The sequence below is a fragment of the Pollachius pollachius genome (genome assembly GCF_949987615.1).
Source record: "Pollachius pollachius genome assembly, chromosome: 3".
Taxonomy (NCBI): domain Eukaryota; kingdom Metazoa; phylum Chordata; class Actinopteri; order Gadiformes; family Gadidae; genus Pollachius; species Pollachius pollachius.
In genome coordinates, this window is record NC_136936.1 from 12,692,876 (window position 1) to 12,709,098 (window position 16,223).

At 41.1% G+C, this 16,223-nt stretch overlaps 2 protein-coding genes and 1 long non-coding RNA gene across 5 annotated transcripts in view; 2 read left to right on the forward strand and 1 right to left on the reverse strand.

The window, feature by feature from the left end:
- Nucleotides 1-1,152: 1,152 nt before the first annotated feature.
- On the forward strand, nt 1,153-10,732 carry zbtb38 (zinc finger and BTB domain containing 38). Of its 3 annotated transcripts, none has more exons than XM_079732501.1 (2): nt 1,153-1,266; nt 5,667-10,732. In XM_079732501.1, the coding sequence occupies exon 2, from the start codon at nt 5,667-5,669 to the stop codon at nt 9,336-9,338; it is 3,672 nt and encodes a 1,223-aa protein (XP_079588627.1). In that variant the 5' UTR covers nt 1,153-1,266; the 3' UTR covers nt 9,339-10,732. The 3 variants fall into 3 exon arrangements, with proteins under 3 accessions (XP_079588627.1, XP_079588625.1, XP_079588626.1); XM_079732499.1 differs by lacking the exon at nt 1,153-1,266 and adding an exon at nt 3,174-3,287; XM_079732500.1 differs by lacking the exon at nt 1,153-1,266 and adding an exon at nt 3,589-3,729.
- Nucleotides 2,973-10,894, reverse strand: LOC307072929. The gene is made up of 4 exons (XR_013811706.1): nt 10,755-10,894; nt 8,928-9,032; nt 4,915-5,000; nt 2,973-3,063 (listed from the first exon to the last, which is right to left on the reverse strand). It is a non-coding gene; the product is annotated as an uncharacterized lncRNA (long non-coding RNA).
- A 34-nt stretch (nt 10,895-10,928) lies between these two features.
- rasa2 (RAS p21 protein activator 2) overlaps nt 10,929-16,223 on the forward strand; it is a 33,438-nt gene continuing 28,143 nt past the window's right edge. Inside the window, exons 1-2 of the mRNA XM_079732502.1 lie at nt 10,929-11,121; nt 13,467-13,590. Coding sequence (XP_079588628.1) covers nt 11,064-11,121; nt 13,467-13,590 — 182 coding nt within the window. The 5' untranslated portion in view covers nt 10,929-11,063. The remainder of the gene's footprint in view (nt 11,122-13,466; nt 13,591-16,223) is intronic.

A 16,223-nucleotide genomic window follows, 5' to 3' on the forward strand; every position in this document is an offset into this window, starting at 1 on the left:
TCAAGATAACCTACATGGAGGCTTTGTATTATTAGTACAAATGTTGCACACATATGTAGCTAGATTATCTATTCAGCTATCACCTCCTTTTTATAACCATTGCTATAAAAACGTATGTAATATACAATTAAATAAACCATTGCAAATTGTATTTATTTATTGAACACAATATTTGTGGGAATATCCCAAGAATATAACAATACATTTGGATACATTTTGTATAAATACTATTTATGATGGCAGGGTCAAAGGTTACATGACACAAAGACTTCCTGTTTGAACAAGGTAACGGAAGAACTTGGGCGCCCTCTGCTGAGGGCTTATGGTACTCCATTCAGCTGCCTTCAATAACAGATGTGATCTTAGACTGGCTCAGTAGACTGCATTGCACTCACTCTAATACCCAGCAGAGGGAGCAGGGCAGCAGTGAATATCAGTCAGAAGTCAGGAGAGGGTGTCAGCAAACAGGACCTTGGGTGACGTGTGCAAAGTGAAAAGCAAGTGATGTCATTCTCGTCATAATAGACCTTAGGAGCACAACACTCTTTATTTCAAACGTGCACCAAAACAGACCTGAGGACATCATACAGACCGGTTCCACTGTATCTGAAATGAATACAAGACGGTTTAGATAAAAGGTATGCACAATTTCCTAATGGGTTAAAGGCCAAACCTTGCATATCAATACAAGGTACATGGTACAATTCAAAAACTGAATATAAATCGTATGTTGCTTTGCATTCAGCATATTTACAATACATTTGTTTGTTGTTTTGAAATGCTTCAAAAACGACATCATGGATGCTTAAACTGTTCAATGTAGAGAACTAGGCATTCTACCATCTGAGGCGCTACCATGACAGCACACAGACTTGAGCGAGACTAAGGCCTATAATTAGCCTCAGACACTATACACCAACCTTTTTTCAGCTCTGTTGAGTCTGAGAGGAAATATTCATTACATAATGAAATATCTGCCGCACGGACATACTTCCTGAATGCCACAGACTCTAAGCCCTAGACCGGAGCAGAGTTTCTAGCTTGTTCGTTTTGAGCAAATCCTGCTCTTTTCTGCTTATCCTGCTTGCTTTTCACAGTTCAACACTCCTCCCCACCTTAGCCTCATCCACCCTCCTCTTTGTGGGTCAGTGACGCAGCAAGTGTGACGCAGCAGTGTCAGTGACCTCCAGAAGCCGGTAGAACAACAGGAAGAAGACGGAGAAGCCCCAGACCGCGGACTGCTACCGGATCACAGCGAAAAGGCAGGTGGGAAAGAGCTCCAAAACAAGGCCAACGGAACTAAGGACTCTATTTGGTAGTTGTTCTCAACTCTCTCCAAAGCACCTGGGCGCTCATTCTCAGCGACAGGGCCAGCAAGAGGATCTGTGAGCAGGATTTTGGTAGGCTACCAAGTGCATGAGTGCTCTCTGTGACTCAAGTGCTATGAGGTTGGACGGCTTAATGTAATATGGGTTTGCTCATGTCTTGAAAATTAGGATGAGAGTTGCGCAGGCTTGTTTTGTGGACCTTCATTCCATGAGGATCAGATCTGTTTGTGTCAAGACAATATTATATAGATTATGTTTTGTGGGTTCTGTGTCTGCCCTGTAACAAACATCCTAATAACGGATCCCAACTAATTACATGTATGCACAAAAAAAGAAAGCAGCCAGCTCAATATGCCACACGATGAGGATAACCCTAATTCATTCCTAATCGAGAACAGGAATACATTCAGCACAGTCATGGGATACACAGCATTCTGGACCAGGCTTTGTTAATAAAAACCTGAGGGAGTAGCCTATTACCATATGATCAGTAGGCTAAAGGGTTGGGAGCTTTACTGTGTTGCTGCGTTGGTATGTCTTTGTTGGTCGATACACTAGCTGGAAAGCAGCTACCAAGGAAAGTGCACCGGCTGGTACCCGTGCACACCCTTGAGAAAACTCAGGTGACTAGGACGAAATAGGGCTAACAGACACAAACATAAAAATCCACTCAAGCGGCTTCTGTGATATGCACTCTAACCACAAACCTATTGCTAATAATGGAAATACACATTAACAAAGGGACCCGGCTGTTAAGTTGGACACATTTCCTGGCCAAAAAGAAGAGGACATAGATTGTTGTAGATTGTTCAAGCAACAACCTTTTGTTGTGTATCCTTCCAAGTACATCCATGGATGTAAAAGAGCTGCTGCACTATGGGTATTGTAGTTGGAGGCTTGCAGTGCCGTGTCTGGTTCAGCCTTATTCCCCTCCCCCTCGTCTGCAGTGTGACGCATCTACTGCTTTTGCATTAATCAGCCTCCTCACCGTTGGTTAAAGCTACAGCTTCTGCTGGTAATGGCACAACGCATTTCATTTCCCCACACATTTAGCTAAAACGGCAACCGGTCTAAAGATTTCTGCAAACCTGAATCCATCAAAGATATATAATGCAGCATGATCTTGACCTCATGTGCATGCGTGTGCTGTGCATAAATATGTAAGCATCGCGGCAATGGTTAGACTGCGAGATGCAGCCGCACAGACAAAGAGACTCTGCCCTTTGTGCATAGGCAGGAAACAGATGCTGTGGCGTAATGCAGCCAATGCACAGGTTGTTTATCTGTGATCTGGGATAATGCTATCCACATCACAGCGCTATCGCCCTTCATCAGATGCACCCAAGCAGAGAAGGTGTGAGCGTTGTAGGAACGACTCAGCAGAGGAGTCCTTGGCGAATATCGCTGCCAGCCTTGCAGCACACCCCTCTTTCTACCTCTTGCAGCGCTGGTGTGTTTTGTAGGACCGGAGCTCCCCGCAATCGCACTACAGCCTACCTCCACCATCCTTAATAAAAGTTGCGTTTTAAGAGGACGTGGTTGTGTTGCAGAAGGCTTCCATTGCCCAGATAGCATGCATGCAGCGCCCTGGTTGTCTTTGCAGCTGTGCAGCTGTATGATCACACCTTGACTGAGAAGTAGGCAGCGGGATCTCGGAAGTGGACAGTTGTAGAACTAGCCCAGGACCCAGGGTGCATAGGGTTTGAGGCAAAGGACTCATTCGTGCCGGAGTCATCTGCACAGAGAGAGGGAGGGTGAGGAAGAAGGACGTCAAATAGCTCAGCTTTTGACAGCACCACTGTTCAGCGACCATCATAGAAAGAAATAACTTATTATGCCTTGATACGGGAAACGGGTTGCAATGTAGCGTAGAGTGCATGTAAAGCTGTGAAAAAGGGATATTGTTTGATGTTTTCTTTCTCCTGTGTTTCCTGCATCGTATTCTCAGATTTAAAAAAGGTATGTTTTGCATGTTTTCCCTATATGTATATACTGTTTTGTGTGGCAATAAGCTTTGTTGTTTTATTTAAAGATCTTCTTCGTCATATTTTTCTCTTATTCTGACCAGATCAGAGAACATATTTTTAAATATAATATATCCAAATATATCTTTAAGAAAAAGTATATGCTTGGGTGTGGCAAAACATGTCCGCTCATGACAAATTTCACATTTTCCGCTTAGTGGTTGGTAGCAAGTAACCAGATGATTGGGGACACATTAGATTTCCGGAAATGTGTCTCATAAAAAGAGCTACGCAAAGGACACATCAAGGTGAAAATGCTAAAATTAAACCAGGGAATTCAGCAGAAAGGACTAAAGCGTAATGCGGGTTGATAACGGAAATACTAAGTCCACAGGGTTGCAGTCGGACAGCATGCAGAAAAAGGAACATATAAACAGGTATTTGCAATAACCATCTAAACAGAAACCAGAAACAAACTACTGTTATGATGCAGGTCAGGTTGACTATGGTCAAAAAAATAAAAAAGCAAAACGAGAGAGAGAGACGGAGGGAGAATATGGAGAGGGAGAGAGAGAGAGGGGATGAAACAGGAGGATAGCTAATGCATTCACTTTCCGTCTGGGTTAAATCCGAATAAGTGCTGCGCCATAGCATGTTGCTATGACAACGGAGGCCTGTGTGAGGGGGAGGTAGGAGGCTGGTTGGGGTTTTAGTCATTGGAGGCTGTAAATAGTGACGGCCATGTTGTTCTCGTGGTACCTGCACAAACTAATAATATACAAAATAACAAATATTTTAGAAACAAAATGTTAAAAATGTACATTGGATGGCATTTAATATAGTTTTTTTTTTAGATATTGAGGTATCCATCTATTAGAACAATCTTTAGAAATGTTTTGGGACTTTTTTGCCAGAACCAAATTTATGCTGTCAGATTAATTACTTATATCTGGTACTCTAATTATCAAGCAGACTAACAAAAGCATATGATTGTTAGTAATTGTTTTTATTTTATTTTGTCTCAATAATTCATTCGATATAACCCTATATAAGGCTATTCCATCAAGCTGAGCATCTTACTAACTCTGAGAACATTGTGAAATCCAAAATGAAATGAGTGATCCTGTGGATCAATATATTACACAATGGGTGATCTTATTCATCAAGATAGTGAAATCAAATGCAGAGTCTATTTTAACTCCATTACTTCACCACAAAAAACAACTTTATTGTTTTAATGAAACAGTGTGTATCTTATTTGAGGCATGTTAAATAATTCACTCAAGAACTGACTCCCTACCCACCGTAATCAGACATGAATCAATTTTAACCTGCCGAAACACCCGTGTCAAACTACAGGCACGTTGGCTTAGAATTTACCATCAACCATCCTGTGAGGTAAAGGTCGGTAGACTTCAAGGCCCAAACTATTAATCTATGGCTTTTACATTCATATTATCACAATGTTAATAACTAACAACAACTTTTGTAGGTTGTTAAGTTCATTGCTGTATCTGTTTGATCTGATACAGATATGTGGGTGGGAGAATCAATGTGTTCCTTTGCTGCGTACCAGTAATGATTGAAAGAAAGGGCTATTAAAACGGAAACGAATGACTCACCAACTGCTGTCTATGTAAAATTGGCTGCATGCAGTTGGCTGCCTGTTGGTTTCTGTGATGTATTCAATTGGAAATCATGAAGCAACCTAAAGAAACAAGAAAAGTAGTGATGAAATCACTACTTCATCACAAAGATGAAGATGTTTCAGCATGTTTTAGCTCCCACGCAGACCAGGTGCAGGTCATTTGTCTAGGATAGTTCATCATCAGTGTTTCAAATGTTTTTATTTTTTTTGCCTTTTAGTGACTGTTAAGACACATCTTTAAGACATACCTTGTTACAAGATGGACTATGGATTGATTATGGGCCAAAACAACCAATTATACCAACAAAAAGTATCTTATTATTACCATAAGAAAGGCTGACTTTAAGACTACAACAAAAGGGCATAACTTATCCACGTTCACCAAGTATGGCAGACATTTTCTCGGTATTAAGGACATTACTGCCATCTAGTGTACAAAAACTGGAATAGTTTAAAAGCCTTCCGTAGTAAACAACCCATTCAATTCCATTGAAAGATTCTGCAGCTTCTTACGAAAAATACATCGCATTCAACTTTGTTTATACAGAACATTTCAAACTAAACACAACACAATAAAGGGCATGATACTAAATCAACTTAAATTTTACTTTGAATATGTATAATAGTAAATAACAAAATACAATTAGATTTAAAAAAAACATGTAATCATTCATTTTGATGGTTTTCGTTGGATCTGTTTGAACACTACTTTTGTTCTCTTCACAGATGACTGTAGTGTCACCCTACACTCAAGACCTGATGGACTGCACTCACTCCCATGCTGTGCTGAGCAAACTCAATGACTTGCGCTCTGAAGGCCTCTTCTGCGACGTGACCATCGTTGTGGAGGATGTAAAGTTCAGAGCCCACAGGAACATCCTAGCGGCCTGCAGTGGCTACTTCAGGAACGCCTTGATTGCCTCCCAAAGCTGGAGCTCCAGCCAGGTGCTGGAGTTAGTGGACCTGAAGTCTGAAGTGTTTGCCAGTATCCTCAACTTCATCTACTCGTCTAAAGTGGCGTCGGCTGGTGCGGACGAAACAAGGGGCCTAGTGGCAGCTGGGAAAAGACTAGGAATTCCTTTCTTAGAGAAGCTCTCAGAACCGGATAGACAAAGTTCTACCGTTTCCAAGATCATGCGGGTCAGAGGTGTTATGAATATAGATCCCAGCCAGGGCCCGGAGCCAAAGAACACCAAGAAGGAGCCGTCCAGGCCTGTGGATATAAACGCAACCACAGGGCCACGGATCACCAATGCTTTCTCTATCACTGAAGTAGGACCCGGAAACAACCCCTTCACCCCACTGGTTCCAACTGATGGAGAGAGGAAGTCACCAGATGTGGGGCAAGTCGTAGCTAGTTGCCCCATCATCTCTTGTCTCACTGCAACAAATGAGCCACCACATGCCCTGTCTGAACACTCCTATGCGGTGATCCAGACTGAGGAGCAAAAAGACAGAAACCCGAAAGACTGTAAAATGGGACCAAAGCCTTCACAGCTACAGACAAAGCAGCTTGCCATCCAGAATATAGGCCCACTGAAAAAACGACATAGGTTGAGAGGAACGTTAGAGAGAAATACGACCTCTACCAAAGATTCACAACAATCCACAGATATTCCAGATGCTAATTGGCCAGTAGCAGACAGTTCTCCAACAGGAGTCATCTCCTACATGACAGCTGTAGTCATTTCCCCACCACCACTCAACGCAGAACCGGAACCAGAGAACACAAATGATGCAGTAACCAAAAATAATTTTCAGATGGAGTTTGAGCCACCCACTCTCTCCCCTCATGTAGATGATAGCATATCAATCTACGGATGTGAATACTGTCCGGAGATATTCACCAATAACGCTCTTCTCACCCTCCATATGGAAGTACACAAAAGACGTTTTGTCAGTCATCTGTTTTGCAAATTCTGCGACAGGAAGTTTATGCACCTCAAACGGTTACGCAACCATGAGCATGGCTGTCCTAAGGCCATACAAGACCCTCCTGAGACAGATCCCGTTGAAACCTTAATAATGGACATCCATTCAGACAATGTAGCGACCATGGATAAGCAAGCAGAAGAGGTACCTCCTGATGACCCACCCAGCCCTTGCATTCCAGAACCAGATCAAAACAACCAATCAGAAGCCCGGCAGGGCATGGCGAGGGTAGAAAAAACAGGTGGCAGTCAGAGGGTTTACAATTGCAGTGTGTGTAAACGGGTTTATATCACCTTGTCCAGTCTGAAACGGCATGAGAATGTACATTCTTGGCAGAGGGCCTACCCTTGTCATTACTGTAATAAAGTTTTTGCCCTGGCAGAGTACCGTACCAAGCATGAAATCTGGCATACGGGTGAACGTCGATACCAGTGCATCTTCTGCCTGGAAACGTTCATGACTTACTATATTCTAAAAAACCATCAAAAGGCATTTCATGGCATTGACCCGAGACTAGCGGTGAAGAAGAAATCAGCCAATGGCGGATTCAAAGCTAGTGTTTATCCTATCAAACTGTACAGGCTTCTTCCAATGAAGTTTCGAAAAAAGCGATACAAGACATACAGTGAGACCTATGGAGACAGTGTTGAGAGCACCATGGGGGAGAACAACTCTCTCATCACTCCAAGTGAGGAAAACAGCAACCCTGAGCCTGGTTCCTTCAATATGCCAATGACATTCATGGCAACAACAAAGACGGTGGCCCCTGTGACGCCTCACATCAACTTTAAACAGCCGTTAGAGCCAGATATTGACAGTGATACAACATGTCGCAAAAGAGACTATAGCAAAGATGTTGAACACAGGAGTTCACATCCCCTCTATCACAACCATCAAAAAAATGTGCAGACAGAAACCAATGCAGCGAGCTGTGACGAGAACACAGTAACGATGATGAACATGGACCACTTCAGTCGTAATATACCATTCTTGACAAAAACATTGAAAACGGTTAACAAGCTCGGTGAACTATCAGCCGCAGCAAAAAGAGTGGAAGCCATGACCAAGGAGATACTTCTCTCAGGAACAGACAGTTTGAAGCAGGGTAAGGCAGTATGTAGCAGAAAAACTGAAACATACCTCGCTAAGCCTGTTTGTCCAGGTCCATCTGTGGATGGGGATGCTCTGCCACTCTGTCAGATCACAGTCAAAATAGGGAACGAGGCCATCATCAGGCGTCAAATCAAGGGTTCAAATCTGTTCCCCAGGAAGAGGAAGAAAAGCAGACAAAGGGAGACCCCAGGTGAGTGGTTTTCAACTGAGGATAGCTCTGGTAGTGCCAGGCTTCAAACTCAAATGGAAATCTCGGATGTAAAAGAGGCCGAGACATACGAAGATCCCAATGACCACGAAGCCGCCGACAAATCCTGGCGTCCCTACTATTCATATAAAGCAAAAAAAAAAAAGAGGAAGATGAGATTCAAACACAGAAAAGATCAACAATATTTTTTACCTCCAACTTCAGTAGCCAGAGCTCCAGCCAAAGAGGGATACCCAGAGAGGAGAAGCCTGGCAACAGACAATAGTACCTCAGCCAACAGCACGGACACACAATGCAACATCAGGAACCGTTCGCCAAGAGCCTCCTACAAATGTGACATCTGCGACAGCTCCTTCATCACAGAGTCCGGCTTGAGGGCCCATGTAATTGGTTCCCATCCGTGTTTCTGTCGGACTTGTGGAGAACAGGGTCCACCCGGGGAGGTGCCTGCCGGTGGAGATTACGTCTGCAACAACTGCATGGAAAGCGGCTCCTGCTTCGATAACACACCACAGAGATGCAGCACTGAGAAGAAGTACCACTGCTCATTTTGTCCCCAGCGCTTTCTCTACCTTGCCACAAAGAGAAGCCACGAAAGAAAACACCAGGAGTTGGGAAACGGAAAAGGGTATAAATATAACAAGTGCCCACCACGTTCTAAACATGCAACTCAACTGGCTGAAGACAGCCAACATACCATTAAATCTGAGGAAGATGACGAAGAGGTAACTCACCTCAGATGTAATGAGGAAGGAACGGGTACTTCTACAGGAAACATTGCACCGAAGATGGAAGGAAAGGCTGGCTTCCCGTCTGTTGCGCCAAAATCCTTCCAAGAACTGCATTCCAAAACAAAAGATCTGCTTTCATCTTCTAACAGCGACAGTGTTTTTCCTGAGTTACCCACAAAGGTGAAATATAAAATGTCGAAAAAGAGAATGGATATACAAGATTCTCTTCATCTCCCTTCCAAAATGCAAGCGCATGAGAGGGACAATAGCAGGGGACTTTTGAAAAGGCCAAAAACGCTTCATGAGAAGCACCCTCATCTGTTGTGGAAACAAGAATCTGTAAAGAAAGGGATTTCTATCTGCAAGACGGAGCAGTGGGTTTGCAAACAGGAGCCTGTTTTTGAGGGCCAGTAGTTATTTGGAGCAAGAGGGAAGTTGACTGTTCAGGAGTACATGCGAAACTATTTCATCTATGATTTGATTGCAACTACTGACATTGTAAGGTTATCCTTCATCCATTCTTTCTCTTGATTGAAAGTACAAATAAATGCCTCAGTAAAACATTGACTTGAAATGGCCATTGTCAATTGAAATCACAAATAGAAAGGGTATATCAATTTTAAATACCTGTTTTAAGAGATTATTTTGTATATTTTGTAGACTTCTAAAATAAATCTTATTTTATAATTTCCGCATGGAGGAAATCCTGCAAGATTAATGATATTATCGTAAATCTAATCTTGAGAAGTTTTATTTTATGGAGACATTCTCTAGAATGTGGCTGATAAATACAATTATATTGTGATTATTGCCTTGTGTGATTCAGGTCTTATCTAATCGGATCAGAGGAATTGGAGTATAAAAGCTGATGTAACAGAAATCACTGATGTATTCCTCGTCATTTAACTTTTATGAAAAATTAATTTTTATGGTTGGTTTATGTCTTTTGATTGCATACTTGCATATTCACCGTTCAGTAAGAGTCATTTGTTATTGATTTAATTTATATTATAAGCAACACTGAGATTACCAATGCGACTTTTGTGTGTTTAATATGTATAAATATGCAAAGGTGTTATAATAAAGAAATAAATTCGCTTATTAATAACACCATGGTAAGATATTGAATGGTCCCTGTTTCTTTCTTGCCTGAAAACACCCACAAATAAACATTAAGGGAACAGTTTACAAAATACGTTTTGGATCATAATTGACCTGTTGATTGCAACGTTTACCATCTAAGGAATTTAAAAGAATAAAATACAAAATAGAAAGCCTTATTGACAAATATCCAAAAGAATGGTAGCTATGCATAAATAAATGGACTGTCTAGAGACACACTACTATATATCAATAAATATATATAGAAACATATAGAGAGAAGATAATTGAATAGCCCAACTTATTATGATTATGATATATTGAAGATATTGAACGTTTCCTTTTAATTATGTTTTATATAATTAAGACTATTGGTCCAATGTGTTTTTTTCTATTATTTGGTATCCACTGTACAGCACTTTGGTCAGTTATGCTGTGGGTAAATGTGCTTTATAAATTAAATGTACTTACTTACTTACTTACTTACTTACTTACTTTATTATTATTATTATTATTATTATTATTATTATTATGATGAATCGTGAGCGTTGAAAATTCACATGACTTAACTATCCTGTATTTTCGGATTCCGAAACGTCAGATGTTAAATGTCGTCCAAAGTCTGTGTCGCTCCCTCCTGGAACGCGCGCCGGTTCCGCCCCTTGCAAAAGGCAAGTAGGAAACAAGCGTGTATCTATGATGAATGCCATTCACAAAACAAAAACATACTTGGTCAACTGTAGCGCGCGTCCCCTCCCCTGCCGCCAGTTCAATCGCGCTCGTCGCGTTAACCCCAAAAACGTCGAATAAATCTTGAAATGAAGTCCCCGAGGGTTTACAAGAAAAGTTAAATTGAACGCCCAGCGAGAGACATTTTACGGAACCGAAACGTTTTTCTCTCAGACCTCGTTGGAAAAGTGTGCATGAGTCCACCTAGTGACGATTTGGTATGGGCTGGCCCTACTGCTCGCATTCATAAACGGATATGATAAGACATCGTTGAATGTACCGAGGCTACAGCGGCAGTCACATCAGACCATGGCGGAAGAAGACGACGTGAGGATTCGGGTCTTACAGAGCCTGCGGGGGAAGATATGTAAGTTTAAAAACACATTTAATCGATCTGTTGTGTAGAAGAGATGGTAGAATAAACCAAACGAAGAGCAGGGGAAAAGAAGGGGCGCGGTGTTATCAACAGACGACACCGGAGGCAGACACTTCATCTGTTTAGTTGGCTAACGTTGGTGTTGAGTTAGCTCCCAAGCTAGCACCAGCTACTAGTAGTTGGTTGTTGTGAATGATTCATTCATTGAATTCTCAACTACTAACACAGCAAGTTTGCTGACTACGAGACTGGTATTTCTTGATTGATTTACAAACGTTAAAAAAAAAACGATTACACCAAGGCTGCTAACCTCACTTGTCCGATAACATAAGATTAGAAATTCGGCTAACATTAAGTCAATGTTACTTGCACTTAATGATGCTATTACTCTTATTTCACGTCAAGTTTGGTTATACGCCTCTTTACCATAACACTGTTTAGTAGCCGAACAAGGCTGGGCGATTGTGTTTCAAAGCAGTAGCATCACAGGTATCAGTCATAGCACCCTCAGCATAAAGTTATAGGCATCATCTATCTCGTTTTCTGCATGTAATCAAAATAAATTCGCGTGTTTTCACGTATTGACCTAATTTAAATACACAGCATTATTTTGATTCAATAATCTGCACAGAAAATAACAGGCATGTCGATGCATTTCCAAGCAATTTTGTGAATTAGAAGTAGGCGAACTGCTGATCGTGGTGGTCTCCTTTTGCAGGGGAATGTAAGACCATAGGTCCAAAATACTGCTGTCCGAGGCAGCAAACAGTTTGCTGTCTCAAAATATATTCTGACAGCAAACTGAGTTTGCTGTCTCGGACAGCAGTATAGTTCCAAATGTGTATGTACATCAAACATTGACAATGTGAAGGGCAAGAACACATTCATCATTGGGTTGTTTTATTGTTTGAACGTCTATCCTTGGTCCCCCCCAGCTCCCTCCCCCTGCCTAAATCATACATTGTACTATCCGGCAAATATATAGAAATGTGTCCATGTCATAATAGCAAGATAACCTAAATTTTAGCTTTACTACTGTTTATTATCAAGGGGACAAAAACCGTAAGCAGAACAATATAGAGGAACTATCATGGTATGTAACTCAGTTTGCTGTCTTACGAAACTTCATTCTTCCCTGTTTAGCATGGAGTAACTGCTCTTTTTTTGTTTAGGTAGAATGCCTCCAACAATCCATATATGTTAATAATGTTGTTAAACTTATTGTTAAATGTGTTCAAGTATTTTTGTAGGTTCATGAAGTCCAATTGCCCATGTAGCATTTTCAAGAGCATTTTTTTTAAGAAAACCGTTTCTTTAATGTGTATTTGTAAATATTTTGAGCAGAATCATATATATATTTTATTTTGTGGATTTGGTTTTGGGTCTAGGAACACACTGAGTACTTGGCCATATGTAGAGTCCCCAACAGATCAGCCAGATAGAAGTGAGCTTGGTGACATTTGCCTGGTGTTGTTCGGATCGGCCATTACCAGGATTAGCCATAGGCCATTATTAATAGCCTGTTAAAGAGCTCATCTCTACGCTTTTCCCACTCACTTTCTCTGTGTGCTTAGAAGACCTTCTAGAAGCTCTGGCTATAGTTGGCCCGCTCCATGACCTCGTTCAATGTACACACAAATATGAAAATTGCACACTGTGATGTCAACATCTGAGTAGCCATAATGGATAGCTGTTCAGAATTTACAAGTCGAAAACATATCTTTCTGTGATATTTTTTTTTCCCCCATGGTTTGTGAATGCACTTTAATATAAACACGGATAACACCCTGTCCTCTAGGCCTCGATCTGTTCAGAGGTATTTTTTCTTCTTAAATCAGCGTTTTAGTGTTGCTATATGTGCAGGAAGTTGAAGTTTTATGTCTCAGACCACATTACCCTCAAAGCTATCTGCGCTTTGCAAACTTCCTGCCAAATGGCTAAACTCTCATTGGCCTTTCATGCTGTTTAACATATATATATGGTATAGGCCCATTGAATCTGAAATACTGCTGTTGGCTTTGTGAAGTAATATAAAAACTGTGGATAATGCATCAATGATTGTGGTGTATTTTCTTTTTCAAAATAATAGTATAATGCTAGCCATAACCATAGTTTGACAATATTTATAGTTAATTAAACATTACCAAATGGCCTCAGACTATAAAAGAGGTTATGGGATAATAATAATATAAATAATTTCTATAATACAAAAAAAGCATGCATATAAATATGAAAATAATAATACAACATTATTGTATTACCTTTTTTAAAAGGTTATGGTATGTAAAAGTAGCATTATAAATATCACTCCTAATTACAGTAATTGTCTTTTGTAGGTGAAGCTAAGAACTTGGGACCAGTCTCGGCTCCAAATCGGCAGAGGGATCTTTGTACCTTTTGCACCATCAGTCTGGATCAGGAGGAGGTCTTTCGCACAAAGGTGTTCGACAAAAGCCTCAGGTAAGCAGTAGTATTATGTTGACTCACCATCATTCAAGTGAGGTTAAGTTCACACACCATTTTCCATTTCAGTTCCAGTTTCAGTGGTTGGTTACGGCAGTGTTATATTAAAACGTGGTTGGGTACTGTTCCTACTTTTGTTTTTTGCCAGACTAATATGACGTTATTACATGTTTTAAATTGTTAAAATTGAAATACAGCTTCCTGTTCATCGTAACTTTGACCCATACCTCAGGATGATGGATATTAAACAGTATCAATGACTGTTAGTTTCTTACTTTGCATGTTGCTTAGTTTTGACACTATCAATATCAAGTCAGTTGCAATTTATTATTTATTTGTTATTACCAATTCTGGTTGGAATGTTCGAAAACTTAACCTGTTGATCACAGGAAATACCCATGAATCTTTCCAAGATATATATTTTTCATATTGTCTGCGAAGCACCTGTAAAACCTGCTGTACACAGACACAGAAACAGAGTTGATTTTAGTCTGCATTGTCCATGGAAGGGTTGTGCAACTTACACGCTTGCTGAAGTGGAGGTTGATGGGGATATGTAACATCCTGTTCATATTTTCCTAATTTTTCTCATTAATTGTCAGTATTTATTAGACTGGGTCTAACGGGTTCCACTTGGCTATCTGTGACAGCACAAGATAGATATTGTGCTCAAATTGTCAGAATTGAATGAATGCATTTTTGACAGCTTGGTGCGTGTTCCAAAAATGATATGCTGAATATCATTTAAGGAAGAGGTTCGTATGACTTTTAAGGAGTTGAAGGTAAAACTAAGTGTTCACAATGAAAAACAGTTGTTGGAACTTTGTGATGCTGAATTAGTCACAACAAACTCCTTAAATCCACTGAGTTTAACTACATTGTGGGGCCGACACTCCTTTAAAACAAGCAATGTTTTTTGATTCCACCGTGTCCATAAACTACCTAGAAGTAGCCTGGAGCAAGATATCTAGAGCCCTACTTGCTCCTACAGTTGATGTGGATAAAAGCTTATCTTGGTGACTAAATGTAACATGATTCAGACTTGCAAGGTGTGTTGAGTGTCAGAGTTGGGCAACATGGGTCAGATGCGGCCTGAAAGCTGTGTGATGATGACTAGCTGTATGTTGACGACCTGCTCGTGTACATGTTGGAGATGGACCATCCAGGAAGTTAATGTTTCTGTTTCTAGTCTCCCTGTAAACATTACAGGTATTTCACAACAGCTTTATATTCTCTCGCTCTCGCTCGCTCCCTCTCACTCTCTGCTTTTAAACCTGTTCAAAGGGCTCCATTTTACAGTGTCTGTGGAAGTGTTTCCTCCCACGCTTTCCCCTGTGTATTTCTCTTTCATTCTCTTGCAGCTTATCTACCTAACTATCCCCTATTTGCCTACATGTCCAGCTGTAATCACTCCATTTCTGGCCAGCTCTTTTCACTCCCCATACCAATCTTCATTGGCTAAGTTTGTTTCTTGGACCCAAGGTTCGGAAGGCATCAATGCCCTCCCTGAGGTTCATAATATGAATTTATCACAACCTATAAATGACTAAAGATAAAGAAGGTTGGGTAGGGGAGGGTGACAACTGGTTGTGCCTAGCACCTTTAACATTATTGTGCAAGCAAGCATGACACTGGCGAAGGATTTGAGTGTAGGCGTAGGTGTGGGTTTATGTTTGAGTGTGCACCAAGAATGTAGAGGCTGTGAGAGTGCATAGCTCCATGTAATGCTGAGTTTTTTTTACTGGAGTACGCGTGGGCGTGTGTGCGGCATCGGATCTGTTGCCAAACCTTTTTTCTTTTTCTTTTTTTTACTGCGGAAGTGTCAGGCAAGATGTTTCACCAGCTACTGTCAACGAGCACTGTGGGAACGGAAGGCAATCGTTCAATTGATTACCGTGCGGATGACCAGTGTGTTCTCTGAATGGATTTGTTTTTCCCTTTGATAGTCTCTAGATGACAAATGTTAAGACTTGAGTAGGGGTGTGGTGTTAAGAGGAGAGCTTGTCATAAATGTGAAGACAATATTTCCATTTGTTCTAGCTGTAGTATTTTAGCACATTTAAAATGGGGAGAAACACTGGTTGGCATACATTCCCTTTTAGTTTGTGTATCAAAAGAGCAACCAATGTTGTATTGATAACGCGAAGAAATGTGGAATTGTGCATTTAAATAAGCACTGAGGGAATACCCTGTCTGGGATACTTTTCGTGCTATATAACAGGAAATAATCCTGGGTTCTGCAGCAGTGATATATGCCTCAGGTAAAGTAAATGCTTATATTGCTGGTAAAAATTTACGTGCACATATACAATATTTTTCCAAATAATAACGTTAATCCGAAGATTTCCGCCGTCACGTTCGGACAGATGGTCCATCTGCCACCGGTATGTTGAGCACTGAGTGCTTAACCTACAATCGCTGTCAGATCAGGCCGGCCAAATCTCGGTCTTATCCCTGTTCTGAGGCTGCCTTCCCTGGCAGAGCCGAGTGGCACAGATGCTAGGGCCCTCTGTCTCCTGTCCGGGTCCCACAGGGCAGCCAGTCATGTGCTGCTGACCTTAGGAACGTTGCTGAACGCTTCAAAGCTATGGTTGTGTTCAGTGACTGGTACATAATGAAGAACTGCTTGG

Excerpts from the sequence above, each read along its gene's own strand:
- zbtb38 (XM_079732499.1), top strand. The coding sequence starts at position 3,237 with ATGTTTTCTTTCTCCTGTGTTTCCTGCATCGTATTCTCAGATTTAAAA. Across the intron at positions 3,288-5,666 it reads TATTCTCAGATTTAAAAAAG|ATGACTGTAGTGTCACCCTA; the intron begins GTATGTTTTGCA and ends TTCTCTTCACAG.